Source organism: Corvus hawaiiensis, chromosome 21, assembly GCF_020740725.1.
Source record: "Corvus hawaiiensis isolate bCorHaw1 chromosome 21, bCorHaw1.pri.cur, whole genome shotgun sequence".
NCBI lineage: Eukaryota > Metazoa > Chordata > Aves > Passeriformes > Corvidae > Corvus > Corvus hawaiiensis.
Window position 1 is genome coordinate 10815203 of NC_063233.1, and position 18115 is coordinate 10833317.

Below are 18115 nucleotides of genomic sequence, written 5' to 3' on the forward strand. Positions count from 1 at the left end.
CTGCTTACCTGCTCCGCACCTGTTAGTGCTTGGAGAAACATAAATCCAGGAGGGATCCAGCCCCTGGCCTGTCCTGGAGCCTCCAGTGTTCATCCCTGGCTGCTATGGACCCTCGCTGCCCTTCAGCCATCCCCTGCCTCTCTCCTGTTGCTCACAGCTCTCCACCCAGATTCCCCAGCCCAGGGCAGGTGACCACGGGCTGGGCAGCAGCTCCTGCAGTACCCCAGCCCAGCCCTGTGACAGTCCTGGCCTCAGCTCTGCCTCAGCAGAGCAGCGCTCGAAAAAACAAGCTCACATTGCAGAGATGCTTTAGCAGAGTATTTATTCAATGCCAGAGTGAAGAGCAGTACAAACAACACCTCAGTGCCTCGCTCGCTGCTGCACCGAGCCACGGCTGGAGAGTTCACAGCTGGGGGAGGAGGGAGAGGCTGTTCCTTCGCTGTGTGACGAGACAGAGCGGGATGTGGAGCTTGTGTGCACGCACACACGAAGGAACCCCCCATTTCATGACAGAAAACCTGAGTATGGGGGTTTTGGATGAAGCTGGGGCACAGCAGGACACAGGTGCCGACCCTCCTGCTGCAAGGGCTGCTAAAGCCATCAGTCAGGTCTATCAGCAACCCCAGACTGGGAATGGCACAGGCCCCTGCCCTGGGGCTTCCAGGGGGGCCCCAAAATGCCTCCCCCTGTGGCTCCTTCCGAGCCCTGCTTCCAGGAGTGACGGCAGCTCCTGGGGCCCCATCTAGGCCAGGTCAAGATTAGGAGCTTAATTTTAGACTCTGACATTTGGGTACCTGCTACAGGGAGAGAAGCTCAAGGGACAGACAGTGAACACTACTGAGTCTGTAATAACTCCAAGTGACTGTCTCCACTGCCCACAGGGGCCTGGAGGAGCTGACCCCTTCCATGGCGGGTCAGCCCCAGGAACACAGAGCTTATTCAGCTGTCACTGCAGGCGGGAGGGCTCCGTCCCCATCACCTGCAGGTGAATGAATACCTGCAGCACCCGTGGGTGCCTACACCTCTTCACAGAGAACATACCAAGAGAACCTAAAGTGCCATGATTGGGTAGCATGGGCAGGAGGTAAGCTGTCCTCCTGGGTACCCCAGAATGGGACAGCAGATCCCCCACAATAAATACGTTCCCGATCCATAGCTTATTGAAGTGCTACTCAGAGGAAGACAGAGGCAAATCCAGCACCATGTTACCACCAGCCCTCCCCCCTCCCAAGTTTGAAAACTGGCGATACCAATACACAGACCCTGGGGCCAGTCAGGTTCCCAGCCCTGGCCCTGCTGTCCCCTTACTGCCCCCAGTCCCTGCTGCCCTCCCGGGCAGAGGTGCCATGGGGAGGAGGCACTTGACGTTCCCCCGCAGCCAGAGGAGTTGCCCGCGGAGCTTTGGGACAAACACACATTAATAAAACGCCAATATTAAGAGAGTCCTGCAGTCAGGCAGCGCAGCTGCACCGCGGCTCCTGCCAAGCGCTCTGCAGCTGGCAGCTCCCAGTGGGGCCGGCCACATCCCTGGCTCACACAGACCCACACTGGACGTGCCTCAGTGTCCCCTGAGCCCAGAGCTCACCCACAGAGCTGTGCCCAAGTAGCAACGCTGGTGAGAAGCTGTGGGAGCCCACCCTGCAGTGACCAGCTCGGCTGCTGCCTGAAAAGCCCACAACAGGGCCCCAGCTCTTATGTCCTGGCCGAAGCAGATGCTTCAAGGAGGAGGCGATTCCCGCTGCCAGGACCCCTCCTGGATCAGCCATAGGATTTGTGTGCCTAGAGCTCATCTCTGTGCAGGGCTCAGGGCTCTGTGAGCACAGAAGGAGGTGCTGCAGTGAGGAAGCTGCAGGAGCAGATGTACCTGGGTTCAGCTTTTCTGGTTCATGAGCCAGGAGAAGAGCAGTTTCCTGGGCCGGGGCCTCCTGGCCTGCCGGACACGCACGGCCCGTGGAGACCGCCACACCTTGATGGTGGTATCGTCACTGGCTGTCAGCAGCAGCTCCTGCTCCACCGGGCTGAACGCCACTGAGTTCACCACGTTGTCGTGCTGCAGCTTGGCCAGGCAGATGTTGTAGTGCCGGTCCCAGATGTAGCCGTGTCGATCCTCTGCCCCGCTGGGGTGGAGAGACAGCGGTCAGGGTGTCCCACTGGTCTCAGCGTCAGCCCAGCAGCCCCAACACCCTGCTCTTCCCACCCCCGTCCTTCTGCAGGGATGCGGGCAGAGGATACCCTAGCCCCTGTCTCCATGAGCTTCATCCTGTGCAGGCGGCTCCCTCTGGGATCCAGGGCCTCTCAGCTCACCCCACAGCACCTGGCAGCTCCAGGAAGGGCATTTACCACCTGCCACCAAACACACCACAGCCCCAAATTTACCTTTTCCTCAGGGATTTACCGCAGGACCAGGGCAGCCACCCTTTATCAGCATCTTCCAAATCAGTCCCTCTGTTCTTTCCAACCCCATTCCCTGCTCTGCTCCCAACACACAGGAGTGTTCTGCTCACCTGGCCATCCCACAGCAACAGCCCCAGGCCCTCCCAGATGCAGGGTCAGGATCCTGCCCACCCCCTCACCTCGCTACAAAGTCCCTGCTGACGTCCAGGAAGATGAAGAAGCACTCCTCGTTGGGTGTGTAGGCCCGGTGCGCGCGCAGCGCTCGCTTCACCTCCTTCATGGTCTTCAGGTCGAACACGTGCAGGTCGATCTCCTCAGCGATAGGAGGCGGCTGCATCGGGTCTGAGATGACGCAGTCCTGGGGCCAGGCCCGGCTGTTCACGTACAGGTACCTTGGGGATGGCAGGGAGGGCATTGGATGGTTTTTAAGGTACCTTCCAACCCAAACCATCCTAAGATTCTATGGATGATCTGCCTCAGGAACAGGACCCATTGGTGTGGGCAGCTCCTCCACGCTCAGAAGGAGACACCCTGTCCTGAGCTGGCTCAGGAACACATTCCTGCCGCAGCCAGGGGCGATGCTCAGCAACAACACACTATCAGCACCTGGATCAGCAGGCACCCAATCCATCCACCACAGTCACTTCATGTCCTGGTTACCCCACAGAACCTGTGAGCAGCTCTTGCCCAGTTACTGAAGCCCTCTGCGCTCACCGGTGGTCAGGGGAGAGGCCCATGCCGATGATGTGCCCGTGGATGTCAATGACATGATCCAGGGAGTCAAAGAACTCATCTGAGCGCCGTTCCTCCCCCAGCACCGGCCCTGCGGTCGTCATCTGATGGGGCAGGATCCTTTTAATCCCTGTGGGACACAAAGCAGAGGGAGGCAGTTCCACAGGCTGCTGCCAGCAGCACTTGGGGAGCTCCCAGGCTTCAGGGAGGGGCTTCCCTTGGTGCGGCTAAGAAAGGAGAACCAGCTTGCTGGGCAAGGTCTAGGACAGGGCTGCTGACCTGGCTGGGCTCCTTCAGCTCTCCAGGTGGGCTTTGGGCCACGACCTTGCCCATGAGCAACCCCCTGGCACATCCAACCCCAGACAGGGGGTGCGTGTGGGTCCAGCCGAACCTCGCCCTAGCCCATCTCTGGAGCACACGGAAGCTGCGTTGGCTCAGGAGACATGCTAGCTGTAGAAGGGTTTTTCTCCTAAATGAATCCCTGGGCTGGGCCCATTCTCTGCAGTAGCCAGCCTGGAGCAGCCCAGCAGATGCACTGGCTGTGGCAGGGTTTTCCCCTGACACTGTCAAGGGCAGGCGGGGATCTGTCCCAGAAGGCTCAAAGAACAGACATTTAAACCCAAATTGTGCTCAAGGGCTTTGTAGCTTCTGAGCTTCCTGACTAAAGGAGACAAGTGATGGGTCAAGCAGTGAGCCACTGTCCTCTTCCAGCTCTGCAGAGGTCCAAAACACAAACAGCTCCACAAATGGTCCATCCCCAATGGCTTCCTGGAGGACCCCTGTGAGCCTCAGCAGCTCCTGGGCACACACAGGCTTCATCCGCAGCAGGTCCAGGGCGAGCTGGAAGGTGGCCCAGCCCATCCCACCCCATTGCCCCTCTGCAGGAATTGCTAACACCACCCTTGATTTTAGCCCTCTCCTGCAGCCCAACAAGACATGGGTGACACTCCATTACACCCCAAGTTCAAGGCCATTCCCAATATCTCTGCTCCTGAGCCTGGGACCTTTGGGACATGACCAGTGTTCTTCCACCTCACTGGTGCAGCTCAGCAGCATCTTCATCCTCACTTCCACAGCACCATGCTCCCCATTCCAAACTGAGACATACATGAGTCAGCAGGACAGGCTGCTCAACCTGGCAGCAGCACGAGGAATGGGAACTCAAGGATTTCAGGCTGCAGCAGCACTGCACAGCGTGGGAGGTGAGCAGAGAGTGAGCTCCTTCAGGTCCTGGGGGCACAGAGCAGGTGCACAAAGCCAGTTCTGCACAGAAACCAAGGGACAAAGGACACTGCAGTGACTCATGGTGGGACAGGAACTGTCCAGCCCTTCAAGCAGCAGCCTGTGCTGCAAGTGCTGGCCACCAGCCAGGGAGTCACAGAGTTCAAAGGCATCACACAAATCCCTCAGCCCTGGGAAGCTGCAGAGGAATTCGGGAGCTCAAAGGCTCTGCTCTGGTGTGTGGCAGGTCCCAGTCTGCGAGGTGGCCTTGGCTCAGCCCAGGGGATCCAGGTGCCGCCTCAGCTCAGCCCAGGGCAGGCCAAGACCCACCACGGCTGTCTGCAAACCCAGCCCACGGGCAGGAGCATGGAGCAGAGCTCACTCAGTCCAGGTCATGTTCCTAACTGAGGTAGGCAAAGCCTAAGTTGCTTACAGCTCTGGAAACTGCCTTCCCCCACCTTATGGGGCTGCACTGGTGTGGGACCATGTCATAGGAAGGTCAGCAGAGCAAGGAAGCAAGGCTGTAACTGTGCAAGCAGTGAAAGGAACTGAAACTGTCTGGCTTCACAGTAGTCTTGTCTGGGAGCAGCTCCCTCCTTCCCACGCTCCTGGTCCTTTCCACCTCTCTGCCAGCTTTAGGGTCTCTCGGGGAAACAGCCAGTCTACCTGCTCCTGCTCCCTGCTCAGGAGCTCCCCGCAGGATTCCCAGTAAATTCAGCCTCTGCTAGTCCTGATGCCTTAACAGGAGTGCCCCAGGTGAGAGCAAGTGACATCCTAACCCAGGACAAGGTCACCAGCAATGCCACTGCCTAGCACACGCTGCACCCACAGTCTGTTGGACCCCACTGGTACCATGGAGGAGGCTGCAACTTGCCCAGCATCACTCACCACAGAAACACTGGCTGGGGCAGTGAATAATCCTCTGGGAGACCTCCTCAGTCCCAGGTGTCTCACTAAGGCTGGAAGCTTACCTAAGGGCAGTCCCACCCACGGCAGAGGGGAGGCAGGCAAGGGACAGGGGCACTGCACAAGTGACTCACACATCAACCCCATGCTGCTCAGGCTTGCCCTGATGCCCTGCCTACCCACAAAAGAGAACAGGACCGAGGTCCCTCCACACAATCCTTCAGGGCAAGTGCTGCCCTGCCCCTGCACCCACTGCTGCTCATGGCTGGTGCTCTTAACCAGAAGCTCCTTCTTGCTCTTCTGCTCAGCCCTTGCCATGACTTTGGCCATGTGTCATGCTGGCAGCAACAAAACAACCCTCAGGCAAGTGGAGGAGGTGGAACTCCCCTCAGCGCCGGGGCCTCTCAGAACCCAGAGCAAACTGCAGCTCACGCCTCACAAACAGGCAGCAGAGACCAGCTCTTTTCCCGACCCAAATCCCCAGCACAGCTGCAGCCCAGGCCCCCAAGGAGCCCCAGCTGCCCCAGGCTCAGACCCAGCCTTACCTATCTGGTGCGGGGAGTAGGTGAGGCATCCTGTGGTGAAGATCAAGTACTTTGTCTTGCTGTTGCTGTCTGTGGGGAGCAGGTTTGGCTCGGGCGGTTTAGTTCTGCTGCGCACAAACAGCTCGGCCACCTTTGTCTCCAGCTCTGTCTCGGTCATGGCAGGCCTCACGCGGCCTTCCATGATATCATCAAAGAGCTGCTGCAGCCCGTGCTCCTCCGGCACACCCCCGGCATCCGGCAATTCCTGCACGGCTGCCTCCGGAGGCGGCTTGGGCTTGGCCTCTTCTTCCTCGCTGTCACTGCCGAGATCAAAGACTGGGCAGGTGGAGGAAGCAGCCAGCTGCTCCTCGTAGTCCAGGAGCAGGTCCGGGGAATCGTACCGGCTGCAGTCGGCCACCATCACGGTCCGGATGGTGCTGGCATTCAGGTTCTGGATTTTGAACAGTCTCTTCACCACATTCACATTCTCAGACTCAATGCCCTGTGAGCAGAGGGGAGAAGTGAGCAGGAACCACCCCACGTCACTCCCACAGTTCAAACCAAGACCTGAGGCACCGCAGGGACACTGGCCCCCACTGACCCCTTCACACTCTGAGTGGGGCACTGACACAAGAGCTAGCCCCAGGCTTGCCAGCTCTGCTGAGCTCCTTCCTATCCTGGATGGAGACACAGCCAGAGAAAACGTTCCTGCAGGCAGGCAGCAGTGGAGCACAGTGACTGGGCAGCCCTGCTGCCACCGTACCCTGAGGTCATCAGCTGGTGCTGCCTGGTGCTTTACAGTGCAGGGCCAGGAGCTGGACTTGATCCTTTTGAGTCCCTTCCAGCTCAGGATACTCTACATTCTATGATTGACAAGGATTTCAGGAACAGGCCTCTGGGATAAGCATGAAGTGGGATCCCTCTGGCCCACAGCAGCAGTGGCAGAGAATCCCCGTGCTCCTGGAGTGTGCTTGTACCCTCAGCAGGGGCAGCTTGGTATCTGCTCCAGACACACAGAGCAGGTCCCTCTCTGCCTCACTGTTCCCAGCCTGCAGCCGTACTCCCACACCCCCGTCATGGGCAAGGTCCTTCCTGGCCTCTCAGGGATGGAAGTGGTAGCACTGGGGTAATGCCTCAGTGTAGCATGGAGATATGGCTCTGGGAAGGTCTCTGGCACCAGAGGATTTTACCTGGGGTCAGCATCATGTTAAAATCACAAAACATGGGGATGTGCAGATGTGACACTGAAACAGAGGCAAAACACAGGGAACATGACTGAGCAGCCCAAGAGCCAGGGAGTGAACGAGCAGTCTGAGGCCAGCACACTCAGCTCTCCAAGTCTCACCACAGAACCAGAGACAGCACCCGGCCCAAGAAACCCCAGCAAGGCCAGGCGGGGCTGAGCTCAGCCTCCAGCTCCCAGGAACACCCTGAGCTACCAAGTGGGAGACAGGCCATTGCTGGGACACATGCCAGGCCACAGCAGTCCCAGGCCCAGCTTCAGACTACCAAGGACCTCAGCAGCCCTGCTGCTGGGCAACGCATGCTGCAGAGCACTGCAGCCAACTCCTCAGCCTAATTAATGGGGCAAGAGTTAATGAGATCTGAGGGCAGAGTTAGAATACTGTAGTGAGTACCACAACACCGAGTGTGGAGAAGCCTCATGCAAGGGTTGCCTCGAGCTCAGGATCCTGAGGGCAAGTCAGAGGAGACAAACAGGGACGACAGGAGCATTGAGCCATCCTTCCCTGCAGCTCTCCCTCCCCCAGGAGCCAGCAGGAAGCTGCACTGCCTGTGAAGCTGGAAGGAAGGCAGCTCACCTGGAAAGCATTGTTCAGCCACAGCACCGAGCAGGAGGTTATGCGCCCAATCCGATGCAGATTGCCTGATATCAAGTTGGTTTCATTCAGCCAGCAGCCAAACACATCATACGGCTTATTCCTCACCCTGGAAAGCAGCGTGAAGTTCTCTGGAAGGGAAACATGAGTGTGAGGCAGTGGCTTCCAGCAAGAGCCCTGGAGAAACCGTGTGGGACAGGGGAAGTGGATCCGGGTCTCTGTAGTAGGAGAGGCACTGAAGCAGCAGTGCCAACCTCCATCCATCCCCAGCCACTGCTACAGAGACAGATTATTTCTCTTTTCTCCTGAGATGTGTGATGATACCTTGCACAAGGGAAACCAAAATAACAGGGCAGTGCACAGAGCCAGAGCACAGAGCAATCCAGCTTCCCACCCTTTCCCTGAGCAGGGCCCGGAGTAGGCCCTGCGGACAAGAACAAGTTAAACACATACAGAATTTCACTCCCAACCCTGGGGCTTGGGGCCTCTCCAACCAAGGCAGCTGTGCACTCCTGATTCCTGCTGCACTCCTGACTCCTGGCACTGAGGGACTGCGCACAAAGACGGTGAGAGAACACAGGGGGGATAAGCCACATACACAGAGCTGCAGCAGAAGGGAAAGAGGCTCAGGTGACAACACCTCAGAAAGCCCCGTGAGACCTAAGGGTGAGACTAGGGCCATAAAGGTGATCTGAGGGCTGGATCCAGCCACTCTGCTCTGGAGATGGGCTGAGAGAGCTGGGGGTGTCCAGCCTGGAGAAGAGAAGGCTCTGGAGAGAGAGACCTTAGAGCCCCTTCCAGGGCCTAAAGGGGCTCCAAAAGAGCTGGAGAGGGACTTGGGACAAGAGCCTGGAGTGACAGAACAAAGAAGAATGGCTTCCCACTGCCAGAGGGCACGGTTAGATGAGATATTGGGAAGGAATCGTTCCCTGTGAGCATGGGGAGGCCCTGGCACAGGGTGCCCAGAGAAGCTGTGGCTGCCCCTGGATCCCTGGAAGTGTCCCAGGCCAGGCTGGATGAGGCTTGGAGTAACCTGGTCTAGTGGAAGGTGTCCCTGCCCATGGCAGGGGTTGGAATAAGATGAGCCTTAAGGTCTCTTCCGACCCAAACCATTCTGGGTTTCTGTGGTTCTATGACCAGCATTAAATAAGCCAGAGGCAGGGTCTTCAAGATGAGTGACGTAGATAACCCTTGCCCAGACTGGCACTTAGAAGAGAAGTGAGTGAGGCTAAATACACGTCACACTGCCTTGGAGCGCTGCTGTGGTGACCCCAGCAGAGTTAAGGCTGTCTGTGAGGTTTCCCCTCTAGAACTGTGATTGGAGCCCCTTAGCTCACGTGTCAGGACAAGCGGAGGTAAAGCTACTGCACGCCCAAAGAAGAAGGGAACCCCCTCACCCAGCACTCATATGCCCCAGGGAAGCCCCACTTACCCATGCTGATCACAGCAATCTCCCCTGAGGAGGAGTTGTGAGGCCCCACAAAGACACCGGATACCAACAGGAGGGAGTCATCGGAGTTGAACTGGGAGAACTGGGTGTAGCTCCAGTTGTACGGCCTCATGTTGGAGCTGTGCTGCAGGGAGATGTCCAGCTCATTGCTCCAGATCTGCAGAGAAATGGACAGTCAGGAAGCTGCTGAGAAGCCTGAGAGTGCTTCTGCTTTATCTGTTCTGCCAGTACTCACCAGGACATGAAAAACAAACAGTATCACAAACCCCACTTAACTGCCTCCCACTCGCCATAGCCATGTCCATTTCCCTGACAAAAAATGGAGAGGGGCTAAATGGAGAACTGCTGCTCCGTGGGCCAGAGGAGAGGGTGTTCAGGCAGTGAATGGTGCTGTCACAGCTGGGTTTCCAGCATGTTCAGAGAGATTCCTCCCAGGACAACCACTCATGCAAGACATGATCCACTGCAGTGGATCGTGATCTCCCCACTCTTCGTCAGACCCAGGGCACAACAGGGCACCGATCCGTACCTGGAAAGCAAAGCACCTCGGCCACCTCCACACACACACAGGCTGGAGCTGGAATCCACAGCCCTCAAGGCTACATTCGCAAGAGTCATTAGTTCTATGGCTTAGAAAACAGCTCAGCACCTGCAGGAACCAGCCCCAGTCCAGGGACATCCGGTCAAACCTCTCCACAAACTTCCAAAGGCTGCTCTCAGGGCTAAACCCCACTGGACCAAGGCTGCAAGGGCTGGGCAGGGCACCTACCACTTTACCTTGACCGTGCAGTCTTTGGAGCATGATGCAAACAGGCAGCCAGAGTGGGAGAAGCTGAGGTGCAAAACTTGGTCATTGTGCTCCTTCAGGGCCTGCACCTCCACGCAAGGGATGGTGTCATAGAGCCTCTGGAACTCATCATACCAGGAGACAGCACCTGCAGCACAGAGCAGGGACAGGGGACAGGAGTGTCAGTGGAGGGGAGCAGAGCTGGGCTAAACACGGCATCAGGCTTCAATAAACCAGCCCTGGCTCCTGCAAGCAAGGCCAGGAGCTCTGCTGGGGCACCAGCCCAGGGCTGCAGCTCAGCTACCAGCCCTCAGCACTTTCCTCAGTAGCTTCCCTACTCCCACACACAAAAACCCCTTTCTTCCACACCACACCTCTGCTTCCCAAACCAGCACAGCCCCTGCTGGAACAGCCCGGGCAGAGGTGCTGGCTGTCAGACCAAAACCTGGCTCAGGACAAAACAGTCCTGAGAAGGAACACGTGCTCCAGCACAACCAAACCAACCAGGTGTGACAAGAGGGAAGCTTCTCCTCACCATACCCAGCTCTGCACTGATTATCTCTGTCTTGTCTAACATAGAATTAAGATGGTTCCAGAAAGGGTCTGGGACCAGGAAAAACCCATCTCCGTGAGGTAAGAGACTTGAAAAAATGAGAGAGAAGAACAGAAGCTGGACACAGTGTGCTGAGCACAGCCTGGGGCACACTCACCAGAGATGGAATAAAAGACAAATAAAGAAGATTTTTAATGAAGGGCCCAGCCAGGCAGCCTACAGACTTGTTGTAGCAGCAAATCCCAAAGAAGCAAAGAGGATTAGACATGTATATGGATAAGGGCCAACTTTCCTGGTGACACTGAACAGGACTGAAGGATTTTTTGGAACACGCTGCAGCCCAGGAGGCACCTACTCCAGGCAGAGGCCAGCTTGCTGCCAGCACATCCCACTGCTGCTCGAGGCTGGGTGCTTCAGCCCCCTCTGAACCTCCTGCTCCCAGCCCATCCGGCTGGGCAACAGCCTGGGTAGGCCCCATTTGGCCAAGCAAACCCAACACCTCCTCTCACAGACCAGCTGGATACCATTCCTCCAACCATGGGGCTGCCCAGGGCAGGCAGGCTGGCAGGGGTATTCCCCAAACTCACCCTCCAGCCCCTTCCCACGCCTGCCAGCTGTCCCTCTCCTGCTGCCTTCTCCTGGGTGCCCACAGCTCCAGCAGCCAGGGAGGTGCCTGAATATGTTACTGAGCTACACCGACTGCTTGATCCTAATTAGTGCTCAGGAACAGGGCTGGCAGCTGACTAAGCAGCTCCAGAAGGCTGGGAGGGAATGAGCCTTTTAGATAAACCCTGAAGAGAACGTCCGCAGCCCCATGGAGCTCCCAGGCTCTGCAAGAGCAAAGTCACCCAGCCTGGAGGAACCCCATCCATATCCCATCTCCTCCCAGAGCCCCTCTGCACTGGTGCTCCTGCTGCAAGGAGATCAGCTTCCACTGCCTGATCCTTAGCATTTCTTCCTTGACATTTCCTCCTGCCCTTCTACAGCCACTGCAATTCACAATACAGGATCCAGTTCCCTCAGTCACAGCTGGGAGCCCCCAGCACAGCCCTCCCATGCCCTGCAACACCCTGGGAATGGGCTGCTCGGAGAGAAACCCCCCTTGGCAGCAAGGGCTCCTGCTGCCACGTCCCATGGGCCTGTCCCAGCTGGCGTGACAGAGCTGGGTCATCTCTCCAGACTGCACCAAACTGCTTCCAGCACTGGATGCTCAGCAGGGAGCAGAGCTGTGACCACACGACTGCCACCCCCAAGCCCTCTGACAGCTTGGCTAGGGACAGCCCTGCCAGGCTCAGTCAGCTCCTGATGTGAGCCCACATCAAATCCAACCTGCCCTGGTGCTGTGGGGCAGCTGCTGACTCAGCACATGCCCCCAGTGCTGTCACAGGGCCACACATGCCCCAGACAGGCACAGGTCTCTGCACAGCCCGGCCCCTGGGACCCTGGGAGCAGCCCACGGCACTCGCAGCAGTGCCTGCTCCAGCTGGAGAAGGAGCAGAGCTGCAGCACAGGGGCTGCCAAGTCCCGGGCAGGCCAAGCCAGCAGTGACTGCACAGATCCCGAGCAGGCTGGGATGCAGCCGTGTGTGGTGACTCACTGCGACTCCCAGATCTCCCTGGACAGCAGCTACAGAGAGCACCTGCCTAGGGAGCTCAGGAACCTCCTTTCTGTGAAAAGAAGGGAAAGGCAAACCACTTTCAACCCTTTGAGCCCCGTTTCTCAAGGGCCTGGGCAGTCCCAGAGCCCTTCCCGTGCACATCTCAGCCCATGACACCGTGACACAGCTGAGGCCGCGCGGTTCAGGGGTTCCACCGCCCCGACAGCGGCGGGCAGCAGGCAGAGCGGGGGAACGGCGTGTGTGTGCCAGGCTCACGGCAGGTGCCGCCCCCGGGATCAGCCCCGCGCACCGGAGCGCACCTGGGTGCCGCGGCACATCCCGGGACACGCGGTAGTAGCGATAGAAAAGCTCCTTCCACAGGAATTCGTCGCGGGCCACGGCGCGCCACTGCTGGCAGACGAGCCCCACCGAGAGCACGTCGGCGTGGTCCAGGTACAGAAAGATCTCGAACAGGACGGTGTCTGGGAGCCGAGGGCAGCCCGCGTCCATCGTGTCATTCTGCCGCCGCGCCTGCAACCGAGCGGGGTGCTGGGGTCAGGCCCGGACCGGGGACCCGCACCCGCCGAGGGCCCGCAGCCCCCCGGGCCTTGCCCGCTGTTCCCCCGTGCCGTGCCCGGTGCCCTGGTGCCCCTCGTGGCCGGTGTCCCCCCGTGCTGTGCCCGGTGCCCCCCACGGCCGGTGTCCCCCCCGTGTCGTGCCCGGTTTCCCCGGCCTCCCCCACGGCCGGTGTCCCCCCGTGCCGTGCCCGTGTCCCCGCTGTCCCCCCGTGTCCCCGCTGTCCCCCCGTGCCGTGCCCGTGTCCCCGCTGTCCCCCCGTGTCCCCGCTGTCCCCCCGTGCCGTGCCCGTGTCCCCGCTGTCCCCCCGTGTCCCCGCTGTCCCCCCGTGCCGTGCCCGTGTCCCCGCTGTCCCCCCGTGTCCCCGCTGTCCCCCCGTGCCGTGCCCGTGTCCCCGCTGTCCCCCCGTGTCCCCGCTGTCCCCCCGTGCCGTGCCCGTGTCCCCGCTGTCCCCGCTGTCCCCCCGCACCTCGGCGGCTCCGCTCTCCCGCCCCTCCCCGCCACTTCCGGCCGGCGCTCGCGGCGCTCCCGCGCCGGCCAATCACAGCGCGCGTCCCGCCGCAGCCCCGATGGCTCGAGCACAGAGCTCCCCGCAAGCGTGCCAGGCACAGCGAGCCGAGCGCGGCACGACCGCTCACGGGCGCCCCTGCAGCAGCGGCGCTGGCCCGCCCCGCCCCGCCCGCCCAGACCACGCCCCTCTCAGACCACGCCCTTTTCATGCCACGCCCTTCTCATGCCACGCCCCCGCAGGCACGCCCAGCCTCCACGGCCACGCCTCCGTTAGACCACGCCCAGTCCCGAACAGGCCCCGCCCACGCGGAACCCCCGGGACCCCCGGGACCCCCGCCCGGGTCTGTGCCCGGACCCTCCCGCCTCGGCCCCTCTTCAACCCCCGGCCCTATCCGGGCCCGTTCACTGAGCCCCAGCCCGGCCCGGCCCCGCGCTGACCCCGGCGCTGACCCCGGCGCTGACCCCGGCCGGCCCCTGGCTCCCGGCCGTGCCCGCCTGGCCCCGCCGCGTCCCGGCAGCGGCGGCCTCGCAGAGCGGCACATGGCGGCCCTGCGCACCCTCCTGCTCCTCGGGCTGCTCCTCACGGCGCGGGGGCAGAGGGCGGCACAGAGACGGCGGCCGCCCCGTCCCCAGAGTCCGCTGGAGAAGGTGGTGGCTCAGGAGGGGCTCAGCCTCCAGCAGGTGAGGGGGTGGGGAGGGGGTCTGTGGGCATCCGCTGACCCCGCACTTGGGTGGGCTGCAGGGAGCCGCGGTGGCTCCTGTCCCGTGTCCCCTCCAGGGCTGACCCTCTCGTCCTCCCCAGACTCAGCCTCCCAGCCCATCCACAGCCCAAGCCCCTCGGTGCCCCTCGCACACCGCCGGGGCTGCCAGAGCCCAGCTCAGCCCCGGCACTGCCTGCGGAGTTGCCCACAGGGCAGGTGCAGGGGCCGGAGCCTCACAGGGACCCCCGTCCTCACCCATGTGGGGCTGCTGCAGGGCCCGTGCAGCCACCCTCACTCTTGGGTTGAGCTCGGGGCTCTGCTGGTGGGGCTGAGCTGGGGCTGCGGCATCAAGTGATGCCCAGCATACAACCAGTGTGGCACTGGAGTGCCCACAGTGCTGTGGGCAGTGTGAGCAATGGGCAGGTGCCTTAGACACCTCGTACACACCCCCAGCCTGTCCCCGTGTCAGGCTCCTTCTGCCCGGCCAGCCCACCTGCCAGCACCTGGAGGGCAGTTGTGCCCTGTGGGCACCCCAAGGGACAGGCTGTGGGCAGAGGTGTCAAGTGAGGGGAAGGAGGGTGCTCAGGGTGGTTGAGTGGTGACACCCCAGGCTGGTGGCCCCGTAGATGGTGCCACCCCTGTGCCATGCAGCTCTCAGGGAAGTGGTTCCTGGTCGGCATGGCCTCCCACTGCAGCTACCTGGCAGAGCACAGCCACCAGCTGGAGGCCACGATGGTGACGGTGACCGTCCTGGATGGGCAGAGCCTGGCCATCAGCACCTTCAGGAAGCTGTGAGTGATGCTGGGCACAGGGGCTGCGGGCAGGAACAGGGATGCTGCAGGCAGGTCAGAACAGGACTGGTGCTCTGGGATGGGGACAGGGAATGCTGGGTGGGATGGGAACTCTGAAAGCAGGTCAGAGCAGTTCCAGTGCCCTGGCCACAGGCTCCAAGGACAGAGCTTCCCCAGAGCCAAGTGTGGGTGGGATACCCTCCGGGGAGTTCCATAGTAGAACCCCTGGCCATGATGGGCGCCCTGCCACCCACACAGCCACTAGCCCAGGCTGGGCTCAGAGTGCCCAGGCTGGTCAGTGTGGGGACAGCCAGGCTGGCCAAACTGAGGCACGTGGTGGCTCCGTGGCTGCCCAGCCCAGGACTGGCTCTTGGGACTATCCCAGAGGCAGCATGTCTGAGGATGGGGACCTTCAGCACATCTGTGAGCACTTTCCCCAGCCTGGTGAGCCCTGAGGTTCTGACCAGGCTCAGCACTGCAGGGAGGTGGCAGGAACTCCTTGGGCTCAGCAGATTTTGGGCTCAGCATCTCTCACAGTGCCTATCTCCCCAGTGTTCTGGGACATCTTTCCCTGGGGGGAAAACAAAGTCCCAAGGAAACGCAGCGTGTGTACCCTGGCAATCAGAGCAGGCAGGGACCCGGGAAGACCCTCCACAGCCTGTGCTGACATCTCCTTCTCTCCCCATGCAGGGACAGGATGTGCTGGGAGATCAGGCAGCACTACCTTCCCGCGCAGGCCCCCGGACGCTTCCTGCTGAAGGGTGAGGGAGACTGGTCTGGGGTGGCAGGAGGCTGCTGGAGCCCCCCAGTCCTGCTCTCGGCCCGGTTTTGGTACCAATGTTCCTCTTCCCAGTGCCCTCCCAGTATTTTATGTCTTGGGTCTCTAAGCTCCAGATGCCATCACGGCTGACACCATGGGCTGGTGCCTGTTGGGCTGCCCCACTCTGGCCCTAATTTTCACCCCTTGTACACCCGGCTTGTGGGGAAATGAAGCCCCTGGGTGATGCTGGGGCTAACCAGGATTAACCGGGACTAACTGGGCTATCCTCTTGTCCTTCGCAGGCCGTAGGAAAAGCAGTAAGGTGGATGTGGTGGTGGGTGAGGCCGACCCCAGCAGCTTCACCATCCTCTATTACCAGAAGGGCCACAGCATCTCTGTTAAGCTCTATGGTGCGTCAGGGCTCAGGGCCTCATGGCAGGTGAGGGACAGGGGTGGGAAACCTGTGCTGGACTCAGGGGATGCCAGCTGAAGCCCTGGAGGACCCAACGTGGCAATGGGGGTCACTCCCCAGCTGCAGAATTGTCCCCAGATGCTGTGGGGGAGCTGGTAAGGGGGGAACTGGGAACCCACTTCTCTGGGCTGAAAGCTCCCTGGGCCCTGAGCCTTGTGCAGGGACGTGGGGGGCTTCGGGACAGGGCCAGGTAGGGCCTGAGGCCATTGATGGTGTCTCCTCGTGTGCAGGACGGACCAGCCTGGTCAGTGATGCCGTCGTGGACAAGTTTGAGCAGCACGTCAGGGCTGTGGGTCTGAGTGAGGATGTGACCTACTACTTCCCCACCTACGGTGGGTGGCACATGGTCCTCAGGGAGACCCGTGTGGGGTCTGTCCCCATGCTCCAGCCACCCCAGGGACAAAGATGCAAGGATGGGGCTGTGCCCCGCAATGTCCTGGGGGAGCAGGGGCTGGAGGGTGCCAGGTCCCAGATAAGGTGACCCCCTGGCCTCTGTCTCTTGCAGGGTTTTGTGACTCTGCAGATGAGTTTCACATCCTTGATGGTGAGTTGGGGATGCCGAGTGATGCGCTGGGTGCCCCCATGTGCCAGGCTTGGTCCCACACTGGGCACCAGTGGGGTGTCCCTGTCCTGGCTGTGGGCTGGACACACTGGGCCAGATCCACACTGTACCATGGCTGTGTGGTCCTGCCCCAGGAGTGTGGGAGGGCTGGTCTTGCACGGGAGAGGCCATGCCAGACCATTCCCCAGAACAGAGTTTGTGCCCTTGTGTGGCAAACTCACTCAGGATGGGCATCAGGTACATCCTGGCAAAGCAAGCCCCATTCACCCCTCCCACGGGTCAGACTGGGCTTGATGGATCTATATTGGTGTCTCCTGGGGTGAGGGCTGGTCTGGGATGAGATGTCCTGGCACAGGGACACCCTGGGGCGAGGGCTGGGGTCCCTGGGGACAGCTCCATCACTTGTCATTGGTGCTTGGGGAGGCAGAGGTAGGTCTCCAGCCCTGGCGCTGGGCTTGAACACCCCCCCAGCCCCTCAGCACTTCTCTTCCTTCCAGAAACGAAGCTGTAGGTGCAGACGGAGTTGCCACGGGGTCCCAGACCTCAGCCCTCACCTCAGCCAGCTGCCCATGGCCACACAGGTCTGAGCCACACTTTCATCAGCTCCCACTGCTGCTCTACAGCTTGGAGTCAGCCCTGGGGCTCCTCAGCCCCTCCAGCTGTGCTGGCAGCTGCGTCTGTCCTTGTCCTGTGCCCCCCAGCTTGTGTCCCCCCTCTGCTCTGTGCCCCACTCTCCTGCAGCAGCCAGCAGCACCCCAATAAATGCCTCAGAGAAGAGCCTGTGTACAGGCTGTACTGACCTCCTGGTGTGCCCCAGCCAGGCCAGCACTGCCTCCACCATGGGCTGCCAGTGCCTTGGACATGTGCTCCTGGCTGGGGTGTGCCGAGGGTGTGTTGGGGGGCTGTGCAGCCCCCTTCCATGCAGACCCCCGCCATCTTCTCCCTGAGCCCTCCCCAGCCATGGGACAGCGGGGCAGAAATTGTGGTGGTTTCCGTGATGTGGTGCTTGTGGTCCAGCTGGCAGGGGGCAAGGGAGGGCCGGACCCTGAGGGGAACAGCACCGTGCCTGAGGCCACAGGGGGCATGGACTTAGGGGCACTGGGGAGAGCACAGCATCTGCCTTTTCCCCCAACAAGCTGGGAGATCCCTGAGGGACCCCAGGGGAGGAAATCTTAGTCCCACAGTCCTGCTGCCCATCCCCAGGGCCTGCAGGGCCGGGACACACCCCATTCCGCTGCCCCAGCCCTGCAGAGCTGGTTCCCCGAGGGGCTGCTGCCTGCGCTGGACCCCTGCCCGCACAGCCAGCACCTCTCAGAGAGACAGGCAGGCCCTGGGAGGGCTGCAGGGCCTGCGGGGTCTTGAACTAGGGGAGAGCCCCAGGGTTAATGCTGCAGCCCCTCATCGGACCCCTCCTCCCTGTATGTGGAGCCTGGCCAAGGCTGTCCTGCCACGCATTCCAGGCGAGTGGCCCACTGCCACTGGCTTCAGGAGGGGACAGGGAACAGCCCCGCAGCAGGCAGGTGGGGGCCCGGTCCCCCCGCAGCCCTCTGCCCCCAGCATTTTGCAATCCTAGCGGGAACTGGTCACACATGTTGTTTATCAGGGAATTATGTAAGGGAAGCCACGTGCTGTGCCCGGAGCCAGCCCCTGTTCCCACCGCCCACGTGCAGTCCAGCCTGGCCCCCCCCGAGCCTGCCAGAGCTGGGCTGTAGTGGATCCAGCTCACTTCACCTGCACCCCG

At 60.9% G+C, this 18115-nt stretch overlaps 2 protein-coding genes across 3 annotated transcripts; one reads left to right on the forward strand and one right to left on the reverse strand.

Moving 5' to 3' along the window:
- Positions 1–305: 305 nt before the first annotated feature.
- FBXW5 (F-box and WD repeat domain containing 5) lies at positions 306–13100 on the reverse strand. 2 transcript variants are annotated; one of them, XM_048325379.1, is made up of 9 exons: positions 13048–13100; positions 12323–12533; positions 9843–10000; positions 9048–9222; positions 7598–7746; positions 5799–6279; positions 3109–3256; positions 2574–2786; positions 306–2117 (listed from the first exon to the last, which is right to left on the reverse strand). In XM_048325379.1, the coding sequence occupies exons 2-9, from the start codon at positions 12510–12512 to the stop codon at positions 1871–1873; spliced, it is 1761 nt and encodes a 586-aa protein (XP_048181336.1). In that variant the 5' UTR covers positions 12513–12533; positions 13048–13100; the 3' UTR covers positions 306–1870. The 2 variants fall into 2 exon arrangements, with proteins under 2 accessions (XP_048181336.1, XP_048181337.1); XM_048325380.1 differs by lacking the exons at positions 12323–12533; positions 13048–13100 and having other exon boundaries at positions 9835–9966.
- Positions 13101–13573: 473 nt separating this feature from the next.
- Positions 13574–17151, forward strand: C8G (complement C8 gamma chain). The gene is made up of 7 exons (XM_048325990.1): positions 13574–13769; positions 14441–14580; positions 15271–15341; positions 15643–15750; positions 16043–16144; positions 16318–16356; positions 16872–17151. The coding sequence occupies exons 1-7, from the start codon at positions 13629–13631 to the stop codon at positions 16883–16885; spliced, it is 615 nt and encodes a 204-aa protein (XP_048181947.1). The 5' UTR covers positions 13574–13628; the 3' UTR covers positions 16886–17151.
- The last annotated feature ends 964 nt before the right edge of the window (positions 17152–18115 follow it).